We start from the raw sequence: 24,080 nt of genomic DNA, 5'->3' as shown, positions 1-24,080 counted from the left end.
AGTGATTTAAGTTTAGCTGTGTTAACTCACCTTAAAAACAACTGTTGTCATCAACAGTAATGTTAACTGTCAAATCAGAGAAGTAGATCATTCCTGCCAAGTGAATATGTCTGCTTCCCCACACGATTACACTGACATTTTAATCAGTTAATTGAAACATATCCTCCTTGAAGTAATAGGTATTTAATTACTCTCAAGTCATATACTTTGAAGTCATATTCAAAGACATTCTGTGGAGCACTATCTCATAATCGGCTTCTGTATGTACGGTGAAGCCTGGAAGTTATTACACTGTTTTGTATATACTATTATTATCATTATATGTATTACAATCGTGTGCGTGTGTGTGTGTGTGTGTGTGTGTGTGTGTGTGTGTGTGTGTGCGCGCGCGTGTACACCCGACACCAGTCTGAGCACTATTCTCCATCTCAGCTGTATGTAAGGTGATTCACCAGATAGAGATAACGGAGACCTGAATAGCAAGCATCAGTGTGTTTGAGTACTGGCTAGCATTCAGCAGCGGTCTGTACCCAGAATCTGCTTCTGCCTTGAGGACTCATCAGACTCCTGCTTCTGTCAGCTCACAAATTACATTGAGATGAAATTAAAATATTTATAGTCCACTCAACAATTGATAGCCTTCTTAATTTGATATAACTTATGGTGCTGTTGTTGTCAGCCTCTTTATGAATGATTGTCTTTCTTACTGTTTTTTTTTTTTATTCAGTCCATGTCCTTGGGTTAAGAGTAAGACTCACTGATTCAGAGAGGCTTGATCTGACATATTTAGTGCTTAAGTGCTTAAAATACCCAAAGGAAGCATAATCACATATTCAACAGGAATTAAAACATTCTAGTGTCACAATGTCATACAGCAATAGACATGAAAATGAATGTAAAAATGAATATAAAAATATCCTATATTAAAAAATAATATTAAACAAATATTAACTACCTGCTATTTGTACCATTGAAAAAGAGACACTAAATCTTACTGTGTAACCTACTGTTTATTATGTTACTACTGAGACACACATAGCCTTAAGCATGTGGGAGGTTTGTCTAGCAATTGCTATTGCTCATTTTAGCTAGGACTAAAAATATTAAAACACAGTTTTCCTGTGCTCACTGTTAGCTCAACAAGCCAGAATACTGGCACATCATCCACTGAGGAGAAAAGACTTCATGTAGAATACAACAGTTCCGGTAATCTCAGTCTGAATAACAGTCACCTAACACTGACAGCTGTCAACTTGTCAGCGAAGCATATGCGCCATCATGCCACTCATCAAAATAGAAGGAAACACTTTTCTGCCAAGTGGTATTAAACTATTAATTCATATGTATTAGCCTATATAATTTGTTTATTATACATGTATTACTGAGAGCTGAGGTTTTTTTAAGGTAATAATTTCGAGAAGTAATACTTTAAAATAATAGAAAAAAATTATTATGGTTGAAATAATAATAATAATAATAATAATAATAATAATAATAATAATAATAAATCTGAGTCTAATTAAAATAACCTTGAATTTATAGATGTTTATATGAAAAGGTTAAAATTTCAACATGGAAAGGACTCTTTTAGGATGCCACATATTTTGTAGAGACAATTAATTATTAATTATTTATATATTTATTCATAAGAGAACATGATTTCAGCACTTCCATTCATTCTACAGAATTTTCTATGAATTTTCATTGCAGATAGCACTGTCTCCTTCCTCTCCAAATATATTTTGCAGACTGTTACGGTGTATCTGATATGGTAAAAAGCAAACATTGCTCAGAATATTTCAGAAAAGCTTAAGTGTTTGTATAAATACAACTGTATACTTACATAAAGCAGTTCTATACATATACTGCTGCTTTAATATTCATTTATGTTGTACCCGTTCTAAAGTAATTATAATGTAGTTAGTGTGCTCAGGTCATTTTTAAAATAACTGTACTGTCAGGAAAAAAGCCAAGAGAAAAGGAGGTCAACTGGAAGTAAGATGAGAGCAAAATTAATACAAGAAATCCAACTGTTGCTCTGAACAAAGGAGCAAGTGAAACAAAAGTGACATGAAATCATGAGCCGGATTGATTAACTGACAATGATGAAGAACTTGAAGTATTAGGTAGATAAAGCAATTGATTATCCAATAAATCCTTGTCTGGCACTGAATTCCCTCGTTCAGAAATAGAATGAGAGCCAGAGGCCATAAATTAGTTTCATCCATCGTCTGAATATACTGAAGATGAGACAATGGCAAATGTGCGATTTACAGTGCTTTAAAAAAAAAAAAAAAAAACAGTTCAGATTTATGGAGACATCTTCTTTCATTATTTTATCTTATACCAGTTATGAAAACAAAATTAAAATATAGGATTTCTTGAGACATTTAGATGTTGATAAATCTAATAAATAAATAAATATAATCATTACACCTTTTAGAATGTATTAACTAATAATATTTTTCTAATTAGAATGTACAAGCATGTTGGGTATAATTAAAAAAAAACTTTTTCATTATCCACAATTTTATAGAAGGGAGTTATTATTTTTTTAATGCATGATGCGAGGTGAAAATAATATTCAGTGCTGTATTACTGCATTACAGTGAGGAAAAAAAAATCAGCCCAAAGTACAACCATTATGCCAAATTCTCCCTCGTGCATTCATTATAATCAGCTAAGCAGCAGTGGCTGAAACATTGCCCTTTTGAAAAGCACATTCTGATTTGCTTAAATAGCAAGTGGGCAATGGCACAGATAACCCAGAAATGCAGGGGAATCAGTCCTTCTCCAGACATTTACAGTCTTGCAGAGTGAGACTGACTGGCCATCTGGCCTCCAAGAGGTACATTGTAAAAACAGTGAAATCAGTGGAAGCGACTCCACCTTGGATGCCCACCATTACACAGATGGTGTAGATGTGCTTAGGCTACCTCATGGGGAGACACAAGCCCATCCCTCCTCCCTCTTTGGACAGCACCCACGTTAATGAATTTCACTTGCATTTTTACAATGCTGTAAGGAAAACTAAGGAAAAACCTTTCACCTATGCAATAATTCAAAGAGAGCCATCTAGTGGCCTGAGCATAAAGGCATCTGAGCTCAGTGTAAAGCATGTATCTTTGACTAATTTTGTTTTATATATATGGGGTGACCCTTTCTTGTGATATAGACTAGAATATTCTGTATAGCATAGCTTAAAAACTATTTTCAACACAAATGCATATGCTCACACAATTAAAGACGTGCACAATCCGCAGATATAAAACACGCCCAGATGGTAAAATTACTGATGAGCATAAATACAAAGAATACACAGAAAGGTTTGACAGCTGCATCATCACAATTGTGTGCATGTGTATGGACACATGTATAGTGTGTATTAATATTTGAGTGCATTGCAAAAGCGAGCATGAGAAAGACTAGAGCAGTAAAATTTCATTTCAAGCTATTTGCTTCAACTTGATGTCATTTGAAACACAAACGCTGTCAGGTTCTATTTTAGGCTCCTTCAGACTCTGCTTCTATAGCATCTGCTGATAAATTGGTTCTGTTTTCACATTTGCAAGCACAAAAGGCTACAGATGTAAGCTGGGATAGAAATCGCAAATCTTCAGCATAATATCGTGCATTATTCCCACAGAAAACAAACACCGGCCACACAAACCACTCACGAATTAGAGAAATTGAAACGCTGAAAATATGGGTTAAGGGATGGTTATGAAAGTGTTTTGAACTACAACTGGAGACATAATGTTTGTTTAGAAATGACAAATAAAAAGACACATTAAGCATTTAAAAAGATTTTAGTTGCATCAAAAATATATATATATGTAACACCCCATTAAAGTATGAAAGTGATATGTTTAGCAAGGGAAAAATAAATCTAACCTAAACTCTGTGTGTGTGTGTGTGTGTGTGTGTGTGTGTGTGTGTGTGTGTGTGTGTGTGTATTGGTAGAGTAAGAAGTGTGTGTAGTTTTCATGTGTCATGTATATAGGATGTTAATAGTTCTAGCTCACAAATTAGATCTGGATGAAAAGAGAGAGGTGGAAAGAGAGAGTGTGTGGTTTTCATGTGTAAAGTGTGTCTGAAGGTTAACTTCCAGTGTTTGCTGAGCTGTCCTGAGCCAAAACCTGCACACACATCATTCCTGAGTGTTCAAAACCGAGTCGGCAATTTCACCATTTAAAAAAAAAAAAATTATTCGTGGCTACTTTTTCTCACAACAATTCAAGATACAAATCTTTCCAAACCCAAAAGTAACCTATGTTCAGATGTGCGTTTAAATGAGATGCTCCAAACTTTGTAGAATTGAATTTGTTCACCAAGTAACACGATGCTGTTTATATATTTCTGCTCGAACTGAGCTATATTTGAGCGTCAATTTTATCTGAGCGTCAATTTGATTCGACCATGCATTCAATTATTTACATTTGTATTGACAGAATTTCTCGGAGCTCTTATAAAAGAGACTTACAAATCTGTTAATTTATGGTCATTATGGGACTCTATACGACTTAAGGCAATATTTCAGAATAGCCTAATATTTCACAGGCAATATAATCCCCACAGTCTGCACTCATATCCATTTTGTTCCAGTTGTTTAACAGGTCAATCGACGAAGCACGTTTAACATTCACTCCATCTTACCAGCGGAGGCAGCTGAGTGTTAAGAATTGCCTAAATTAATTTAATAACGTTCAAACAGTGGGTTTGGACAAAGGATGGCTTTTCCCTAATCAAAGGACATAAACTCTGCGCAAGAGTCAGTTTCCATTCCGCATAATATTGTTTTGGTGGTCTTACCTATCCGTATGACATGCGGCATCCCGCAAGAACACTGAATCCAAACAAGGCACACCATGACCGCTGTCCAGTATTCCAACACGGCGCTCCGGGGCCACCGCCACGGGTTTCTCATGCTTCTCAGCGCGTGCGATCCACTCTTTAGGGAATCCACAGATGTCTCCGAATCGCTCATCAGAATTGCACTGGTGGGGTCATGAGAGGACCTCTCTTGCTCTCTTGCTCATTGTATTGGACGGGACCTTTCTATCACCTCCTGCTTGACGCGCAAGTCCTGACACAACTCGTATTAGATGAACTCAGATCAGATCAGATCAGATCAGATCAGCGCTCTCCACGCGCCCGTTAGCCGTGAGTTAGTGAGTTAGGCTGCGCGCACGACTCTCCGGACTTCCTCCGTCTCCTCCTCCCGCTGAGCGTCTCCGACCGCGCCGCAACAACTGAGCAGGAGCAGCGCGTCAGCGTGGAAGGGGACTGTGCCTACACTATGCACAGTTCTCTCGGCGGTGTCAGCAAACTGACAGAACCCTTTTCTCCTCCTCGTGTACGCATCAAGATCCGTTTACGCGCACAGCTGAACTGGTGAGCGGTGTTTCTACTGGAACGACTTGAGAGTCGCTCAAGTAACTCGGGAGCTTCTGAGATATAAGAGCAATTTCAAGACAACCGAAATTCTCTTTGCACGCTGTTACATTTTGGGGTTGTAAATGCCTCAAGTATTTTATTTATTTTTCCAATGAATCGCAACTTTTTAGAGAGAAAGCTGCAAATCTCTCTCTCTCTCTCTCTCTCTCACACACACACACAAGCACGCGCGCGCAATCTCCAGTTGCTGCGTCATTACGCACAGAGAGTAAGTGCCACAACAAACAATGACTGTAAGATAAAAACATGTTTAAAAAAATATCGAAATGGACAAGTACTTAATCTGATGAAACTGCTAAGACATATAATTGAACAAAAAATCAGAGTGTCCTCGAACACATCTCGCAGCGTTTACAGCTTTTTAGAAAGACAAGGCCAAAGAGTTTTTGTGCTCACTGCAGCAAGCTGGTTTCTAATACCGTTTTTCTTTTTGGACTTTTATTAAGAATTCTCGTGTCCTTATATCAGAGCATTTTTTAACATAGTTACTGGGAGACCAAATGGTCTCCCAAATGGTCTCCCAGTGGCCATATTTGGTCTCCTAGTCAATGCCAAACCAGCTTCACTAGGAGACCAAATTTTAAACCAAGTTATGTCTTATCATTTGGTTCAATCAGTTGCAATTAATTAACCAAATACCATGTAAGTATATGTTTAGCAAGGAAAACGAAGATCTATTTTATAGATATACACACAAGATCATGTTGGTTAAGAAAAACAAAACTAAAATTTTGTTACTGAGATGGCTGATGTCAGAATCCGATGTCATTACTGTGTAACTTTGAGTGTCTTTGACATAACATTTGTGCTTGGTAATTGCTCTTGATAGCTGTGTAGTCACTGTAGTGTGTTTGTCTGTATGGTGATTGGTGAACCATTTTGCATCACAGAATATGCCGCAGCGGTGCAGCCGCATGGACTCTGGGGCCTGTGATTGTATTGCCCAGACCAGTTGGTCTCCTAGTGGAAAATCCTTAAAAAATGCTCTGCCTTATATCGTTTCTGTTTTTCTAAAGGAGTGTTTAAGTGTATTTTTATTTGAATGGTCATACATTAGTCGATGAGAGTCAAAACAGTAGTGGAAAAAAAAGAACTGCCGCAAGTGAATAAACTGTAAATGTGATACTACAGAGACAGGTAAACATGTTGTTGTTGTTGTTGTTGTTAGTAGTAGTAGGAGTAGTAATAATAGTAGTAGGACTGGCTCCTGACCTCTTGTGTTCTCAGGACAGGCTCAGGATCCACTGCAGTCCTGACCAAGATCAAGCAGTTAGTGAAAATGAATGAATGAATGAATTATTATTATTATTATTATTATTATTATTATTATTATTATTATTATTATTATCATCTCATCCGGTTGATAGGCAATGAGCTTATGCCATCGTGTGTTGTCCGTTGTCCGTCTGGCATCGTCCACATTTCACGAAAATCGCTTCTTCTCTTTCAATTCTTCACCAATTGTTACTTTTTGACAGGAAGGTAGGTCTGTCTGGGGTGTATATGGTTTCTACCCAAATTTGCATAATTGCAATTGATAATGAAGATATGGAGTAATTAAGCCCTAATGAGCAGTTTCCACACAAATCACTTCTTCTCCCTCAGTTCTTCACTGAGTTTGATTCTTTCTGGTATGAAGGTAGGGGTACCTAGGGTGCATATAACTTCTACCCAGATTTGCTTCATTACAGTTATTAATGAAGTTATGGACTAATTAAGCCTTAATGAGCAGTTCAACAAAAATCACTTCTTCTCGGTCAATCCCTTGCCGTTTTGGATTCTTTCTGACAAATAGGAAGGTATTCGGGTGTATATAGCTTCTATATATACCGTAGCTTGTATATAGTGTATACAGCTTGCAACATTTATTGTGTGAGGTGACCCACTTTACATTGTTCCTTCTGGACTAGACTGGACTGAGTGGGCTACATCGTCATTGATGGTCTCATTATTCATCTCATCTCATCTCATCTCATCTCATCTCATCTCATCTCATCTCATTATCTGTAGCCGCTTTATCCTGTTCTACAGGGTCGCAGGCAAGCTGGAGTCTATCCCAGCTGACTACAGGCGAGAGGCGGGGTACACCCTGGACAAGTAGCTAGGTCATCACAGGGCTGACACAGAGACACAGACAACCATTCACACTCACATTCACACCTACGGTCAATTTAGAGTCACCAGTTAACCTAACCTGCATGTGTTTGGACTGTGGGGGAAACCGGAGCACCCGGAGGAAACCCACACGGACACGGGGAGAACATGCAAACTCCGCACAGAAAGGCCCTCGCCGGCCACGGGGCTCGAACCCAGGACCTTCTTGCTGTGAGGCGACAGTGCTAACCACTACACCACCGTGCCGCCCGGTCTTATTATTATTATTATTATTATTATTATTATTATTATTATTATTATTATTCCTACTACTACTGCTACTGATCGAATGTGTTTCCAGCTATAACACCAGATGACTACAATTTAAAATGAAGAAACAGGTGAAACTATTATCATTAAAGAGCATGCTCTGTTCTGGAAGACAAAGCTGTACACAAGCAAAACGCTCATGGTCTTTAGCTGAGATAATCAGTCTGTGTCACAACCAGTAGATTAGATCCATAGAACTGCTTAGTGTGTATTTATCTACCCATTCCTCACCCTTTATGTGAAAGCCATCAAAAACACACGAGTATGATCGCCTAGAGAAAGCATAGCATCACTCCACTCTTCAGCATCCCATTGTTTCTGTGGCGTGTAGCTACTGGAGCAATCCATACAGTGAAAGAGAATGATAAGTGTATTTATTTTTTATCCATGACACATGCACTTTATTACTGTCGTGAAGCATTTGGAATAGTATTCGTACCATCATTTGTAGTTCTCAGCCTCCATGTGACCATCTGCTTGTGAGAGACAAGATTGATGATCATAACAATGGTGAGATTCCTGTAATGCAATAATCAGCAATAGTACAGACATGCTTTGATGCTGAATTAGCATTGCAGATTCAGCTATTCACTTGGTACAATGTGGTCCATGCTATGTTGCTATGTAAGGATTACAGAATTGTGCCACTGTCACTGAAAATGGCCACAATTTAATCTGTACATTTTAACAGAATTTTTGAACCTGGTGACAAACAAAATGTTTTGTGTCACTGGACCTATGTGATCAGAGCACAGTCAGTTGACTAGCACCACATATTCATGTCTGCAGGTCTGGATTTACAACCCTTTGGCACAATATAAGGGCTATCAATGTGAGTTATGTGCCCTGAGCTCACGCATTATCAAGATTCATTGATTGCTGCTTTCAGAAATACAAAACGTACACTGCTTTGGCAAACAAGACATTGTGGCACAGCACACGGTCCTCTGAGGACAGGCCTTCAGCCGCGCTCTCCATTAGCCGGAGCACTGAGTGGAACTGATCAATGACTCTGATCAGCAACCATGACAGGTGTGTGTGCTGACACAAGATGGGAAGGATGGTGCGAGAGACATGGCATCATCATCACTCAGTTTGCCTCCAGCAACAGCACTTTTCTTTGTTACTCTACCAGAACAGATAATGCTAAACATATGCATTGTCACTTTGCTTTGTGATTACATCATGAATAATGTGAGGAGGGACATTTATAACACCTTTAATGATTTGATAAAACTTTGGGGAATGTTATCAGGAGTCAACTTGAGTAAACACTCCTTTGTCAGCACACATTAATACCCTTACTTGTTCCCTGAAGGATTATTGATGAAAAGCAAAGCTAAAACTCTTTTTTTAAAACCCCATGAACCCCTCAGTTGGTAAAAAGCATATTATTCACATGAAAATGAAGCCCTTTGTCTCATTTTCACGTGGCGGTGGAGAGAAGTGTCGAAGAGTTTTGGAGATTACAGAAGAAAGACATCGTTTCAATCTTACCATTGTGACTTAGTATAGGAGCTGCAAGATTGTGAAGTCAAGAGTTACTACATGTGTCTCTACTTGTTGCCTTTTGCGATGATTACCAGTGCATTTACAAGCTTGCTGATCAATGTCGTGTCTGGCATGTCAGTCAAAGCTAATGGTTCTAAGCACACAAAGCCTCCATTGTAAACCCTGAAACACAGATGAGTGTTGCTCTTAGTTCACTTTATTTATTTATTTTCTTTTCTCAAGCTGAACAGAAAGAGGCAATCAGTGCTTGCTCGGTATCTTTAAGTTTCCACATGAAATCCTGCACCGTTATTGGCCAAGAGGAGCTACAGTGTTAAAGTTGTTAGATTGTTCATAATTGTTTGGAGAAATTGCAGTCTGTATTGAGCTGGAAAAGAAATTAATCATGTGAAACATTTTTCCCCATTGATTTTCATTTGTTCCTTTAGAAAAATAAAAAAAGGCTTATGTAGCCAACTGTAGATAATGTCGGGATTGAACATCTCTGTGCAAGTAACGGGCCAAAAGGAACCAGCCTTTTATTTTAATGTGCACATGAATAGAGTGTCATTTTCAGCCTCCCTTTTGAAAGAGATAATGGCTTTTACATTACGTTGTACAAAGGGAATTGTGATTTATCCATTTTCTTAAAACTTCTGTCCACTGCAGAGAAAAGTAATTTAAACTCAGACACACTAACAAAGTCTTGTGTTCAATGTTCTGCATTAATCCTGGACTGAAAAGGAATTTCAAGAATTAAATTACTGATAATTTAACCCAAGACTGGGCTCAAACTTAACCTGTAAATTAAACTGGCCTAAAATGCATAGGGAGTTCAGTGAAAAGTTTATGGTCATGGGATTTTATTTAGACCCAGGATTTTATTACATCATAAATCCATACTCATACTATAAAAGTTTATGTGTTTATATTATAAATTCCCAAGTGGCACACCTAGTAAAAGCCTTTTCACTGGCACTCAGGTTCAACAACCCATACTGCTAGAACACTGTGGCACTCACCAAAGAAGCATGTGTTTTGCTTGTTAGACATGTGGCAGAAATGCTAGAAATTAGATTTGTGAAGTTATGTACACTGGATTGGTGGCATCAGGCATTAAAAATCTGCATTAGGCTTTAGTGAGGAAAATTAATTGCTGATATTTAAGGACCCCTGTGTTGTCATTCTTCCTTATGCTCATCTGGGTGTATTGCAAGCAACACTTTTAAACCAAGTGTCTAAAGTTTATACTGAACCATTATCACAGAAGCATTGTGAGAATAAAATAACTTTATAGGACACATCACTGTGACAGTTACAATTACTGAGTACTAGAAGAAAAAGCAAAGTTTGTCTAGAGTTTTAGCTACTGTCAGCTGATTGCCTGGTCGAGCAGCAGTGTCCATTCATCTCCAATGCTGAGGTGTAATTGTGTTCATTCTGCAGCATCATAAATAGTACATATCCTACAGAACAAACTAGTCACATAATGTTAGTTAGCCCAAGGCTTTGCACATCTCTGGAGCTGGTAGACGCAAATAGCCCATCAACTGGAGTTATATCACTAAAATATAGTATAGAGAGCAAAACTATAATGCCTGGTTGGTTTTATGTGCTCTGTTCTGCATGTATTGACAAGCATCTTGATAAGCATATGTTGTTCATATGGTGTATGAACTGCTAAAACCATTTGTAAGCAAAGGGCTCCAGTCACTCATTAGCAGCAGCACAACTTTATTCATCACATGCTTGTGAAATTCCTCTCTGCATTTAACTCATCTGAAGCAGTGAACACACACATGCACACACACATGAGCAATGAGCGCACACACACATACCCAGAGCAGTGGGCAGCCATGCAGACAGTGCCCGGGAAGCAGTTGGGAGTTAGGTGCCTCGCTCAAGGGCATCTCAGCCCAAGGCGGTCCCATATTAACCTAACCACATATCTTTGAACTGTGGGGGAAACCGGAGCACCCGGTGGAAACCCACGGGGAGAACATGCAAATTCTACACAGAAAGAACCCACCGACCACTGGGCTTGAACCCATAACCTTCTTGCTGTGAGGCAACCATGCTAACCACTTACACCACCATGCCGCCCTAATTATCACCCATTATCATCAAACTTGATATACAACCCCGATTCCAAAAAAGTTGGGACAAAGTACAAATTGTAAATAAAAACGGAATGCAATAATGTGGAAGTTTCAAAATTCCATATTTTATTCAGAATAGAACATAGATGACATATCAAATGTTTAAACTGAGAAAATGTATCATTTAAAGAGAAAAATTGGGTGATTTTAAATTTCATGACAGCAACACATCTCAAAAAAGTTGGGATAAGGCCATGTTTACCACTGTGAGACATCCCCTTTTCTCTTTACAACAGTCTGTAAATGTCTGGGGACTGAGGAGACAAGTTGCTCAAGTTTAGGGATAGAAATGTTAACCCATTCTTGTCTAATGTAGGATTCTAGTTGCTCAACTGTCTTAGGTCTTTTTTGTCGTATCTTCCGTTTTATGATGCGCCAAATGTTTTCTATGGGTGAAAGATCTGGACTGCAGGCTGGCCAGTTCAGTACCCGGACCCTTCTTCTATGCAGCCATGATGCTGTAATTGATGCAGTATGTGGTTTGACATTGTCATGTTGGAAAATGTAAGGTCTTCCCTGAAAGAGACGTCATCTGGATGGGAGCATATGTTGCTCTATAACCTGGATATACCTTTCAGCATTGATGGTGTCTTTCCAGATGTGTAAGCTGCCCATGCCACACGCACTAATGCAACTCCATACCATCAGAGATGCAGGCTTCTGAACTGAGCGCTGATAACAACTTGGGTCGTCCTTCTCCTCTTTAGTCCGAATGGCACGGCGTCCCTGATTTCCATAAAGAACTTCAAATTTTGATTCGTCTGACCACAGAACAGTTTTCCACTTTGCCACAGTCCATTTTAAATGAGCCTTGGCCCAGAGAAGACGTCTGCGCTTCTGGATCATGTTTAGATACGGCTTCTTCTTTGAACTATAGAGTTTTAGCTGGCAACGGCGGATGGCACGGTGAATTGTGTTCACAGATAATGTTCTCTGGAAATATTCCTGAGCCCATTTTGTGATTTCCAATACAGAAGCATGCCTGTATGTGATGCAGTGCCGTCTAAGGGCCCGAAGATCACAGGCACCCAGTATGGTTTTCCGGCCTTGACCCTTACGCACAGAGATTCTTCCAGATTCTCTGAATCTTTTGATGATATTATGCACTGTAGATGATGATATGTTCAAACTCTTTGCAATTTTACACTGTCGAACTCCTTTCTGATATTGCTCCACTATTTGTCGGCGCAGAATTAGGGGGATTGGTTATCCTCTTCCCATCTTTACTTTTGAGAGCCGCTGCCACTCCAAGATGCTCTTTATATACCCAGTCATGTTAATGACCTATTGCCAATTGACCTAATGAGTTGCAATTTGGTCCTCCAGCTGTTCCTTTTTTGTACCTTTAACTTTTCCAGCCTCTTATTGCCCCTGTCCCAACTTTTTTGAGATGTGTTACTGTCATGAAATTTCAAATGAGCCAATATTTGGCATGAAATTTCAAAATGTCTCACTTTCGACATTTGATATGTTGTCTATGTTCTATTGTGAATACAATATCAGTTTTTGAGATTTGTAAATAATTGCATTCTGTTTTTATTTACAATTTGTACTTTGTCCCAACTTTTTTGGAATCGGGGTTGTACCAAAATATGGAAAAAGTCTCCAAACACCTCCTGCTTGTCACTACTGGCTATGATGAGTTCTCTAGTTAAATCACTTAATCTTAATACAAACTCATCAACAAGCATAAATTGTCTAAAGATTATCTATCATTCAATAGCTTCCTGCCAAATTAGAGAACAAATACATAGCTTACCTATTCAGCAAGAAAAAGCTAATGCTCCATTAGAGCTGAAACCTTTCCTTTTCCTGATGACATTTGACATCTCTGACCTGGCGTATGATATATGCGTACAAAATTCCCACCATTTCCAACCCGACACCCCTGACACAGAGGAGATTGTGAATTACTGTCAGAGTCTCACAGCAGCTTAGGAACATCATATTATAAAGTTGTTGTTTTTTTCTCTACCCTGACTCCATTATCTTTTTTATTTCATTCTAACAAAAAAATCTTTTGCACTGTAACTTTAAGATTTGACTGAATGAGTCTAAAACTCATTACAGAGTTTCTGGCAGAGAAAGTGTCCAAGATTACCAAGAGGTTGATCATCTGAATCCAGCCCAGTTTCAGAGGTTTAAATATGCACATTGATGTGCCCTACTACAGAAAAAAACTTACTCTGGCATCCTCTGCCTATAACTCAATGTGTGTCTGTGCACTATACAGAGCACTACTGTGGTGTTCAGCTCTCTCATGCTGTCCTAATGTCCTTGTAGCGTTAGCAGACAGACAGATGATTAAGTGTCTATTTACTCACCTCTGCTTTAGTAGAGCAATATTGCCACTTTGCTCAGTGCTGACAGATTAGATCCCGGTTGTGGCCTTGTGGCTGAGGACTCAAGGCAACTGACTGTCTACAGACTAACATATGAGGGATTGTCCCAATTTTAGCACTGATCACAGTGTTAACCTTAGTACTGACCATTTCCATCCAATGGAGTGTGTTCAGTTACAGTGGTGCTTGAAAGTTTGCGAACCCTTTAGAATTTTCTATATTTCTGCATAAATATGACCTAAAACATCATCAGATTTTCACACAAGTCTGAAAAGTAGATAAAGAGAACCCAATTAAACAAATGATACAAAAATATGATAAATGGACATTTATTTATTGAGGAAAATGATCCAATATTACATATCTGTGAGTGGCAAAAGTATGTGAACCTTTGCTTTCAGTATCTGGTGTGACCCCTTGTGCAGCAATAACTGCAACTAAATGTTTCCGGTAACTGTTGATCAGTCCTGCACATCGTCTTGGAGGAATTTTAGCCCATTCCTCCGTACGGAACAGTTTCAACTCTGGGATGTTGGTGGGTTTCCTCACATGAACTGATCGCTTCAGGTCCTTCCACAACATTTCGATTGGATCAAGGTCAGGACTTTGACTTGGCCATTCCAAAACATTAACTTTATTCTTCTTTAACCATTCTTTGGTAGAACAACTTGTGTGCTTAGGGTCATTGTCTTGCTGCATGACCCACCTTCTCTTGAGATTCAGTTCATGGACAGATGTCCTGACGTTTTCCTTTAGAATTTGCTGGTATAATTCAGAATTCATTGTTCCATCAATGATGGCAAGCCATCCTTGCCCAGATGCAGCAAAACAGACCCAAACCATGATACTACCACCACCATGTTTCACAGATGGGATAAGGTTCTTATGCTGGAATGCAATGTTTTCCTTTTTCCAAACATAATGCCTCTCATTTAAACCAAAAAGTTCTATTTTGGTCTCATCTGTCCACAAAACATTTTTCCAATAGCCTTCTGGCTTGTCCATGTGATCTTTAGCAAACTGCAGACAAGCAGCAATATTCTTTTTGGAGAGTAGTGGCTTTCTCCTTGCAACCCTGCCATGCACACCATTGTTGTTCAGTGTTCTCCTGATGGTGGACTCATGAACATTAACATTAGCCAATGTGAGAGAGGCCTTCAGTTGCTTAGAAGTTACCCTGGGGTCCTTTGTGACCTCACCAACTATTACATGCCTTGCTCTTGGAGTGCTCTTTGTTGGTCGACCACTCCTGGGGAGGATAACAATGGTCTTGAATTTCTTCCATTTGTACACAGTCTGTCTGACTATGGATTGGTGGAGTCCATACTCTTTAGAGATGGTTTTGTAACCTTTTCCAGCCTGATGAGCATCAACAACGCTTTTTCTGAGGTCCTCAGAAATCTCCTTTGTTCGTGTCATGATATACTTCCACAAATGTTGTGAAGATCAGACTTTGATAAATCCCTGTTCTTTAAATAAAACAGGGTGCCCACTCACACCTGATTGTCATCCCACTGATTGAAAACACCTGACTCTAATTTCACCTTCAAATTAACTGCTAATCCTAGAGGTTCACATACTTTTGCCACTCACAGATATGTAATATTGGATCATGCAGAAATATAGAAAATTCTAAAGGGTTCACAAACTTTCAAGCACCACTGTATATGACCAGTTTCCGATATTTGATAGGATAGCTCTAAAATTGGACAGAATGCGGGAGATTCTAGTTAGCTCAGCATCTTTATAATCAGATTTTGAGAAACTCTAAAGGATTTTTGCTTTCCACACTGGTAAATCTATCTGTATCTATCCATTTTTATTCTGTAAAAATAACATACCAGTTACATGCCAGTCTAATACATGATTTCAAGAATGTCATTCATGCATCACTTCATGCAGCTATGAAGCTAACATGAATCACTTTGGTGGAGTGGTAAGATGGCGGCGCGCGTGAGTGCTGCGGCTTGTAGCCCTCTAGTTCGGTGCTTTTTAATGTGTTTAGTTTGTTTTTCATGGCATTTACATGGCGAGCTCCATCAGGCACGATGTGTATATAGCCGTGCAAACCTGATCAGCATCGGTTTTCAAAACAGCATCCCTGTCACGGACTATTTCCAACAAGCCAACAACATATCGCCCGAAATATCGAGGACACTGGGATCTCCATGGATTGTTGTCGGCTCCCACAGGCAGTGGCAACGGAGACGGGACAGGAAACAGAAGCGGGGATGTCGAGCCGGCCTGATAAAGAGGCATAAGAAGGATCCTCACAAACCACCGCTCCCCAGCGTCTTCCTGGCAAACGTAAGATCTGTCGTGCAGAAAATGGATGACCTGGAGCTACGGATAGCAACCGACAACTTTGTCCGGGATTGCTGTGTGTTGATACTGACTGAGACCTGGCTACATCCTGCTATACCCGACAACGCTGTGCAGCTAGCAGGCCGCGTCATTCACCAGAACGACAGAAACAGTGACTCTGGTAAGTACATCAATAATGACTGGTGTTCACAAAGCCATGCCACTTACAAATACTGTTCCCCCGATCTCAAGGCATTAACTGTCATCTGCCGCCCTTTTTACTTACCTAGGGAGCTAACTGTTGTCTCCATCACGGCTGTGTATATCCCTCCAGATGCTAACATGGACGTGGCCCTAAGCTATCTCCATGGATGCATTAGCAAACAACAGCAGGCCCATCCAGATGGGGTACACATAATAGCTGGGGATTTTAATCAGGCATGCCTGAAAACTGTTCTCCCTAAATTCACCCAATGCATGCAATGTGCCACCAGAGAAAACAATACCCTTGATCATGTCTACTGTAATATTAAGCATGCATATAAAACAGAGCCACACCCTCACATTGGCCAGTCTGACCACCTTTCGCTGCACCTCATACCCGCCTATATTCCCCACATCAGGAAAAGTAAGCCGGCCACCAGGGTGATCAAAACCTTGCCCGAGGACGCCCTCTCCCAGCTTCAAGACTGCTTCGCCACCACGGACTGGAACCTGTTTGAAAGCCAGGTTTTGGAGGAATTTATAGTGACTGTGCTATCATACATTGTTTACTGTATTGAAATGGTTACCATCACCAAGCGCGTCAGGATATTCCCCAACCAAAAACCCTGGATGACGAGTGAAGTATGGCACCTCATCAGGGACTGTAATGCAGCATTCAGGTCAGGAGACAGAGAACTGTACAGTACATCCAGAGCTAGCCTGAAGAAGGGCATCAGGGCTGCTAAGGCAGAATACAAAAGGAAAATAGAGGGATACATCACAGAGAAGAACCCACGTCAAGTGTGGCACGGACTGCAATGCATCACCAATTACAAGGGCCACGACATCACACCCCCCTCCAATGATGCTTCAATGGCAGAGGAGTTAAATAACTTCTTTGCCTGGTTCGAGGCTAATGGTCAATCAGCACCCCCCCAAGCCTTCACCAACACCCCGTTAATCCTCCAGGAACATCAGGTGAGGAGGGTGTTGAGGGAGGTTAATCCACAGAAAGCAGCTGGACCTGATGGAGTACCAGGCAAGGTACTTAAGGCATGCGCAGACCAACTCACAGGAGTCTTCACTAAGATCTTCAACACCTCCCTGTCCCGAGCAATCATCCCATCCTGCTGGAAATCCGCCACTATCATTCCAGTTCCAAAAACGTCCTCCAGCAAAAACCGGAACGACTTTAGGCCAGTGGCATTAACATCTGTGGCAATGAAGTGCCTGGAAAAGCTGGTTGCCCAGCACATCAAGGGCTACCTTCCTCCATCCTTCGACCCCCACCAGTTCGCCTACAGGGCAAACCGTTCCACTGAGGATGCCATCGCCATCACTCTCCATGCAACGCTGAGCCACCTTGACCACCCTGGTAACTATGCAAGACTACTCTTCATAGGTTTCAGCTCAGCCTTCAACACAATAAGCCCAGACATTCTGATAAAAAAACTCTAGGACCTTCGCCTCCCCCCCTCCACCTGCTCTTGGATTAAAGACTTCCTCTCCAATAGGCCACAACAGGTGAGACTTGGACAGCATCTTTCCCCTCCGCTCACACTCAGCACTGGCTCCCCCCAAGGCTGTGTGTTGAGCCCACTTCTGTACACTCTCTACACATCGGATTGTACCCCCACCCACCCCTCCAACCTCATCATAAAGTTTGCAGACGACACCACAGTGGTAGGTCTCATTTCAGGGGGTGATGAGACGGCATACAGAGCAGAGGTGCAGTCACTCGCAACCTGGTGCTCATCAAACAACTTACTTCTCAACACAATAAACACCAAGGAAATCATCATAGACTTCAGACGCAAACGCACTGCTCATGCCCCACTAAACCTCAATGGCGACTGTGTTGAAAGGGTGCCATCATTTAAATTCCTAGGGGTGCACATTTCCGAAGATCTCACTTGGTCCACCAACACTAAGGCAATAACCAAGAAGGCCCAGCAGCGACTGCACTTCCTGAGAATTCTCAAGAAAAAACATCTGGAACAGAGGCTGCTGGTGTCCTTCTACCAGTCAATCATCGAAAGCATTCTCACCTACAGCATCACAGCTTGGTATGCGGGATGCTCGGCAAGGGACAGGAAGGCTCTGCAGAGGGTCATTAGCACAGCCCAAAAGACCATAGGCTGCCCTCTGCCCTCCCTGGAAGAGCTTGCCGATGCCCGCTGCCTCTCCAGGTCCAGGTCCATTCTCAAAAACTCTGCCCACCCAGCCCACCACCTGTTCAACCTGCTTCCCTCCGGCAGGCGGTTCAGGTCCATAAACGCCCGCACTACAAGACTGTCCAACAGCTTTTTCCCCTGGGCCATATGTTCACTTAACAAGAGCAATATCCCCCTGCAGACATTAGCCACCCACCAGCCCAACCCCCTCCCCCCCCTTCGTTCACCATGATTAATTGTACCTCTGGACATTGACTTTGAGCACTTGCACTTTATCACGAGGCACTTTACAGTCTGGTGCTGCTATGTTTTGTCATGATGTTATACTTTTGGGTTGGGGAGTGTCTTGTTTTGTCTGGGAGGGAAGGAGGGAGTAGTGTTTTGTGTGAGGGGTGTAGTGTGTAGGCTTGGGGTGGGAGTGTTTGTTTGAGTGGGAGAGGTGGGGCTGTCCTTGGAGCTGGAAAGAGGGTGTGTGTGAGAGTGTATGGAGTCCTGTCTGTTTATATATTTATTATTTTTTCACTACCTGTTAGTCTTGAAGCACTGATCAAGAGTTGCAATTTTAATTTCATTGTATTTGATACCAGGTATTTTATGCAATGACAAATAAAGCTTCTATTCTATTCTATTCTATTCTATTCTATTCTATTCTATTCATTACTGTGCGATTTATACATAAATTATCAGGGCACACTTTAGCTCTGCTAATGCAGCACAATTGATTTGGTGTTACTGGTTGTTAGTTTACTCATTAACTCATTCATTCATCTTCAGTAAGCGCCTTATTCTGGTCAGGGTCATGGTGGACCTGGAGTCTCAGTAACACTGGGTGCAATGTGGGAGAATTGCACGGATGGGACGAGGAGTGAGAGAAAACTAGAGAAACTGTAGGAAACCCATGCAAACATGGAAATAATATCCAAAATCTTGCACAGGCAGTAATACTAGCTCAGGATGGAACCAGGGACCCTGGAGCTTTGAGGAGACAGTGCTATCTGCTGCATCACCATGCCACCCAAGCCTATTCATTCCTTAATTAATTAGTGAATCATTTTATCAACTATGAAAAAACATTTTCATATTTTTGCTCTATGCTATGTGCTTTCATGTGAGTCTTCAATGCTCAGTGATTGAAAATGTTTTGACATACTGAAATCAACTTTTAGTGACTATAATGGTTAAAGTGTCAACTAAGTTGCAGATGCCCTAGATGCACTGGGGGTTGTTTGAAGCCGATACTGTTCAGTGTTTTCACATAACTATAAATGAATGTTATACAGTAGATGCTGCAAATAATCGGGTATATATCAAGTAAACAATCTTGAATACATATTTTGCAATTATATTTTGAATATGTTATCAATCATAATATGTTTATTAGTTAGATAAGTTGAAGTACTGTATGTGAATAAAGTTGAAGTACTGTATGTGAATATACCATGATTTTTTTTTCTGTTGGTCCAACAGAAGAAAAGCAGAAGCTACAATCTGTTTCTTTATATTGTTATTGCAGTGTATTATTATTATTATTATTATTATTATTATGTTATTTAGGTTAACAATGGATAGAAATAATGAAGGCAAATTGATTAATCGTTTTATTCAGCACTAATTCTCAACACTTAAGCAAGAAAATCAAATGTTTGATTTTGTTTATTCTCCGTTTGTCCATCATTAGGCTGTCTCGACTTAGCACAGGCTCATTCCATATTAATTAAAATGGATATACTGTAAAGGGAGTATGCCTGGTCCTCTGCCAGCATTCTGATATAAGACTCAATTAACCTGAACGACCCTGCCCAGTCCAAACAACAGAAATTAATAATGTGTTATATCTACTCCCCAGACATTTAGTGCATCGCAATTTCTTGTAACTTGTTTAGAACACATTTTTTTCTTTACTGTAACATATTATGCCAATCAATGAAAATAGATTTATGCTAGGTCAGTTAATCTATTGATTAACTAAGATTTGTTAGGCCATGGAAGGCTTGTGGGGAAAACAAATACATTTAAAAGCTTTAGAGCACTGAGAGTTGGTATCCCAAACAAAAAATTAAAGCATGCCTTGCACTAAATTACATTGTTAGTAGGAATTTCGCAGTGAAAGTGGATCTTAAACTAAATTTATATTAGAAAACCCTCAGTGTAGAAAAAACTAAAGAAAACACTACACTACTGCATAAAATAAATAAAGATGAGAAGTTTTTTTTTTTTTTTTAATTCCAGCCACAAGCACAGGCAGAGTTCCTGTCAGGGACAGGTGACCAGTTAAATTACATGGAGTGCAGAATTCCTACCTAGAAAACTAAGACTTATGTCACTCACAGCTGATGTAAGCGAAACACTTGAGTGGACATTTGGGAATGACAGCAGGCAGGCCACACTGTGATTATTTTACAGTGCTGTATATTTCCATATTTATCCTATGTTAAGAACTGTTTTTTCCAGATACCAGCTACATAAATCCAAATTTAGTCATGTGTATTTTTTACACAAGTGATCTCTGGTAAATAGGTAATAATAATAATAATAATAATAATAATAATAATAATAATTATTATTATTATTATTATTATTAGGGCGGCACGGTGGTGTAGTGGTTAGCGCTGTCGCCTCACAGCAAGAAGGTCCTGGGTTCGAGCCCCGGGGCCGGCGAGGGCCTTTCTGTGTGGAGTTTGCATGTTCTCCCCGTGTCTGCGTGGGTTTCCTCCGGGTGCTCCGGTTTCCCCCACAGTCCAAAGACATGCAGGTTAGGTTAACTGGTGACTCTAAATTGACCGTAGGTGTGAGTGTGAATGGTTGTCTGTGTCTATGTGTCGGCCCTGTGATGACCTGGCGACTTGTCCAGGGTGTACCCCGCCTTTCGCCCGTAGTCAGCTGGGATAGGCTCCAGCTTGCCTGCGACCCTGTAGAAGGATAAAGCGGCTAGTGATAATGAGATGAGATTATTATTATTATTGTTGTTGTTGTTGTTGTTGTTGTTTTAATTACAGAATTACCATATTAGTTCCTACAAAAGCATGCAAACACCCAAAAATGAACAGACAGACATACACAGTAACAAACGAGAACATTTTATACATTTGCAGGGAATATAATGGCACAGAAATAACAGACAGGCAAACAATCATAGACATTAAAACAAACCTAATGAAAGTAAAACTTAGTATTGTTCAAATGCAATACTCTACAATGTGATCTTAGTGATACATGCTAAGTAATTAATATTATGTATAACTAATTAGCTAAGTATATATATTTAACAGTTATTCCATGAAATCAAGTCATACATGACTAATAGCTGATGAGGCGCGTAGTGCCAAGTCGGCTATCAGCCATGTACGACGAGATTGAGTGGAATAACTGTTTTATTCTACAACCCCGATTCCAAAAAAGTTGGGACAAAGTGCAAATTGTAAATAAAAACGGAATGCAGTGATTTGGAAGTTTCAAAATTCCATATTTTATTCAGAATAGAACATAGATGATATATCAAATGTTTAAACTGAGAAAATGTATCATTTAAAGAGAAAAATTAGGTGATTTTAAATTTCATGACAACAACACATTTCAAAAAAGTTGGGACAAGGCCATGTTTCCCACTGTGAGACATCCCCTTTTCTCTTTACAACAGTCTGTAAACGTCTGGGGACTGAGGAGACAAGTTGCTCAAGTTTAGGGATAGGAATGTTAACCCATTTTTGTCTAATGTAGGATTCTAGTTGCTCAACTGTCTTAGGTCTTTTTTGTCATATCTTCTGTTTTATGATGCGCCAAGTTTTCTATGGGTGAAAGATCTGAACTGCAGGCTGGCCAGTTCAGTACCCGGACCCTTCTTCTACGCAGCCATGATGCTGTAATTGATGCAGTATGTGGTTTGGCATTGTCATGTTGGAAAATGCAAGGTCTTCCCTGAAAGAGACGTCGTCTGGATGGGAGCATATGTTGCTCTATAACCTGGATATACCTTTCAGCATTGATGGTCTTTCCAGATGTGCAAACTGCCCATGCCACACGCACTAATGCAACCCCATACCATCAGAGATGCAGGCTTCTGAACTGAGCACTGATAACAACTTGGGTCATCCTTCTCCACTTTAGTCCGAATGACACGGCGTCCTTGATTTCCATAAAGAACTTCAAATTTTGATTTGTCTGACCACAGAACAGTTTTCCACTTTGCCACAGTCCATTTTAAATGAGCCTTGGCCCAGAGAAGACGTCTGCGCTTCTGGATCATGTTTAGATACAGCTTCTTCTTTAAACTGAGTTTTAGCTGGCAACGGCGGATGGCACGGTGAATTGTGTTCACAGATAATGTTCTCTGGAAATATTCCTGAGCCCATTTTGTGATTTCTAATACAGAAGCATGCCTGTATGTGATGCAGTGCTGTCTAAGGGCCCGAAGATCACAGGCACCCAGTATGGTTTTCCGGCCTTGACCCTTACGCACAGAGATTCTTCCAGATTCTCTGAATCTTTTGATGATATTATGCACTGTAGATGATGATATGTTCAAACTCTTTGCAATTTTACACTGTCAAACTCCTTTCTGATATTGCTCCACTATTTGTCAGTGCAGAATTAGGGGGATTGGTGATCCTCTACCTATCTTTACTTCTGAGAGCCGCTGCCACTCCAAGATGCTCTTTTTATACCCAGTCATGTTAATGACCTATTGCCAGTTGACCTAATGAGTTGCAATTTGGTCCTCCAGCTGTTCCTTTTTTGTACCTTTAACTTTTCCAGCCTCTTATTGCCCCTGTCCCAACTTTTTTGAGATGTGTTGCTGTCATGAAATTTCAAATGAGCCAATATTTGGCATGAAATTTCAAAATGTCTCACTTTCGACATTTGATATGTTGTCTATGTTCTATTGTGAATACAATATCAGTTTTTGAGATTTGTAAATGATTGCATTCTGTTTTTATCTACAATTTGTACTTTGTCCCAACTTTTTTGGAATCGGGGTTGTATCCACATTCACTGGATTTTGAGAAACAGACCATTTTATTTTTTTGCAAATTTGATAAATAAAATCTTTGTACAAAATGTCTGACAAAATAATTTCCGCTTAGAATGTAAACAAACCAGTGAAATGACAGTAGCAATTTGTGAAAAATGCTATAATAATAATTATTGAAACATAAAAAAAAATGTTCTTACAATGAATTACTTTCATTCCATATTTTGTTGCTTTTTTTTGGGGGGGGGGGGAGTTTTCTTTTCGAGTAGTTTGTATTTCTTCCTCCATTGGTTCAGCAACGCACTCCGCCATTTACTTCTTCTTCTTCTTAGTGTTTTTTGGCAGTTGGCAAACCAACTTAAAGGTGCATTACTGCTACCAGCTGGGTGATACTGGGGGAAAAACTATATTCTTTTATCTATTTCTGTTTCTTTTAAATACTTGATAACAAAGTGATCTATTTGACTTGATGCACTCCGCCATTTTGTTTTTCTCTACTCACAGTATGAGCTGATAGCCTAGTAGTAGAGTAGCCATTCAGATCATGCAATTGCTC

At 40.1% G+C, this 24,080-nt stretch overlaps 1 protein-coding gene across 1 annotated transcript in view; it reads right to left on the bottom strand.

Moving 5' to 3' along the window:
- Positions 1-4,999, bottom strand: part of grik3 (glutamate ionotropic receptor kainate type subunit 3) — a 258,630-nt gene extending 253,631 nt beyond the window's left edge. Inside the window, exon 1 of the mRNA XM_060922177.1 lies at positions 4,813-4,999. Within this exon, the coding sequence (XP_060778160.1) occupies positions 4,813-4,987 (175 nt within the window). The 5' untranslated portion in view covers positions 4,988-4,999. The remainder of the gene's footprint in view (positions 1-4,812) is intronic.
- Between the last annotated feature and the right edge of the window lie 19,081 nt (positions 5,000-24,080).

The sequence above is a fragment of the Neoarius graeffei genome, chromosome 5 (assembly GCF_027579695.1).
Source record: "Neoarius graeffei isolate fNeoGra1 chromosome 5, fNeoGra1.pri, whole genome shotgun sequence".
Lineage (NCBI taxonomy): Eukaryota > Metazoa > Chordata > Actinopteri > Siluriformes > Ariidae > Neoarius > Neoarius graeffei.
This window is presented reverse-complemented; position numbering and strand designations above follow the sequence as displayed.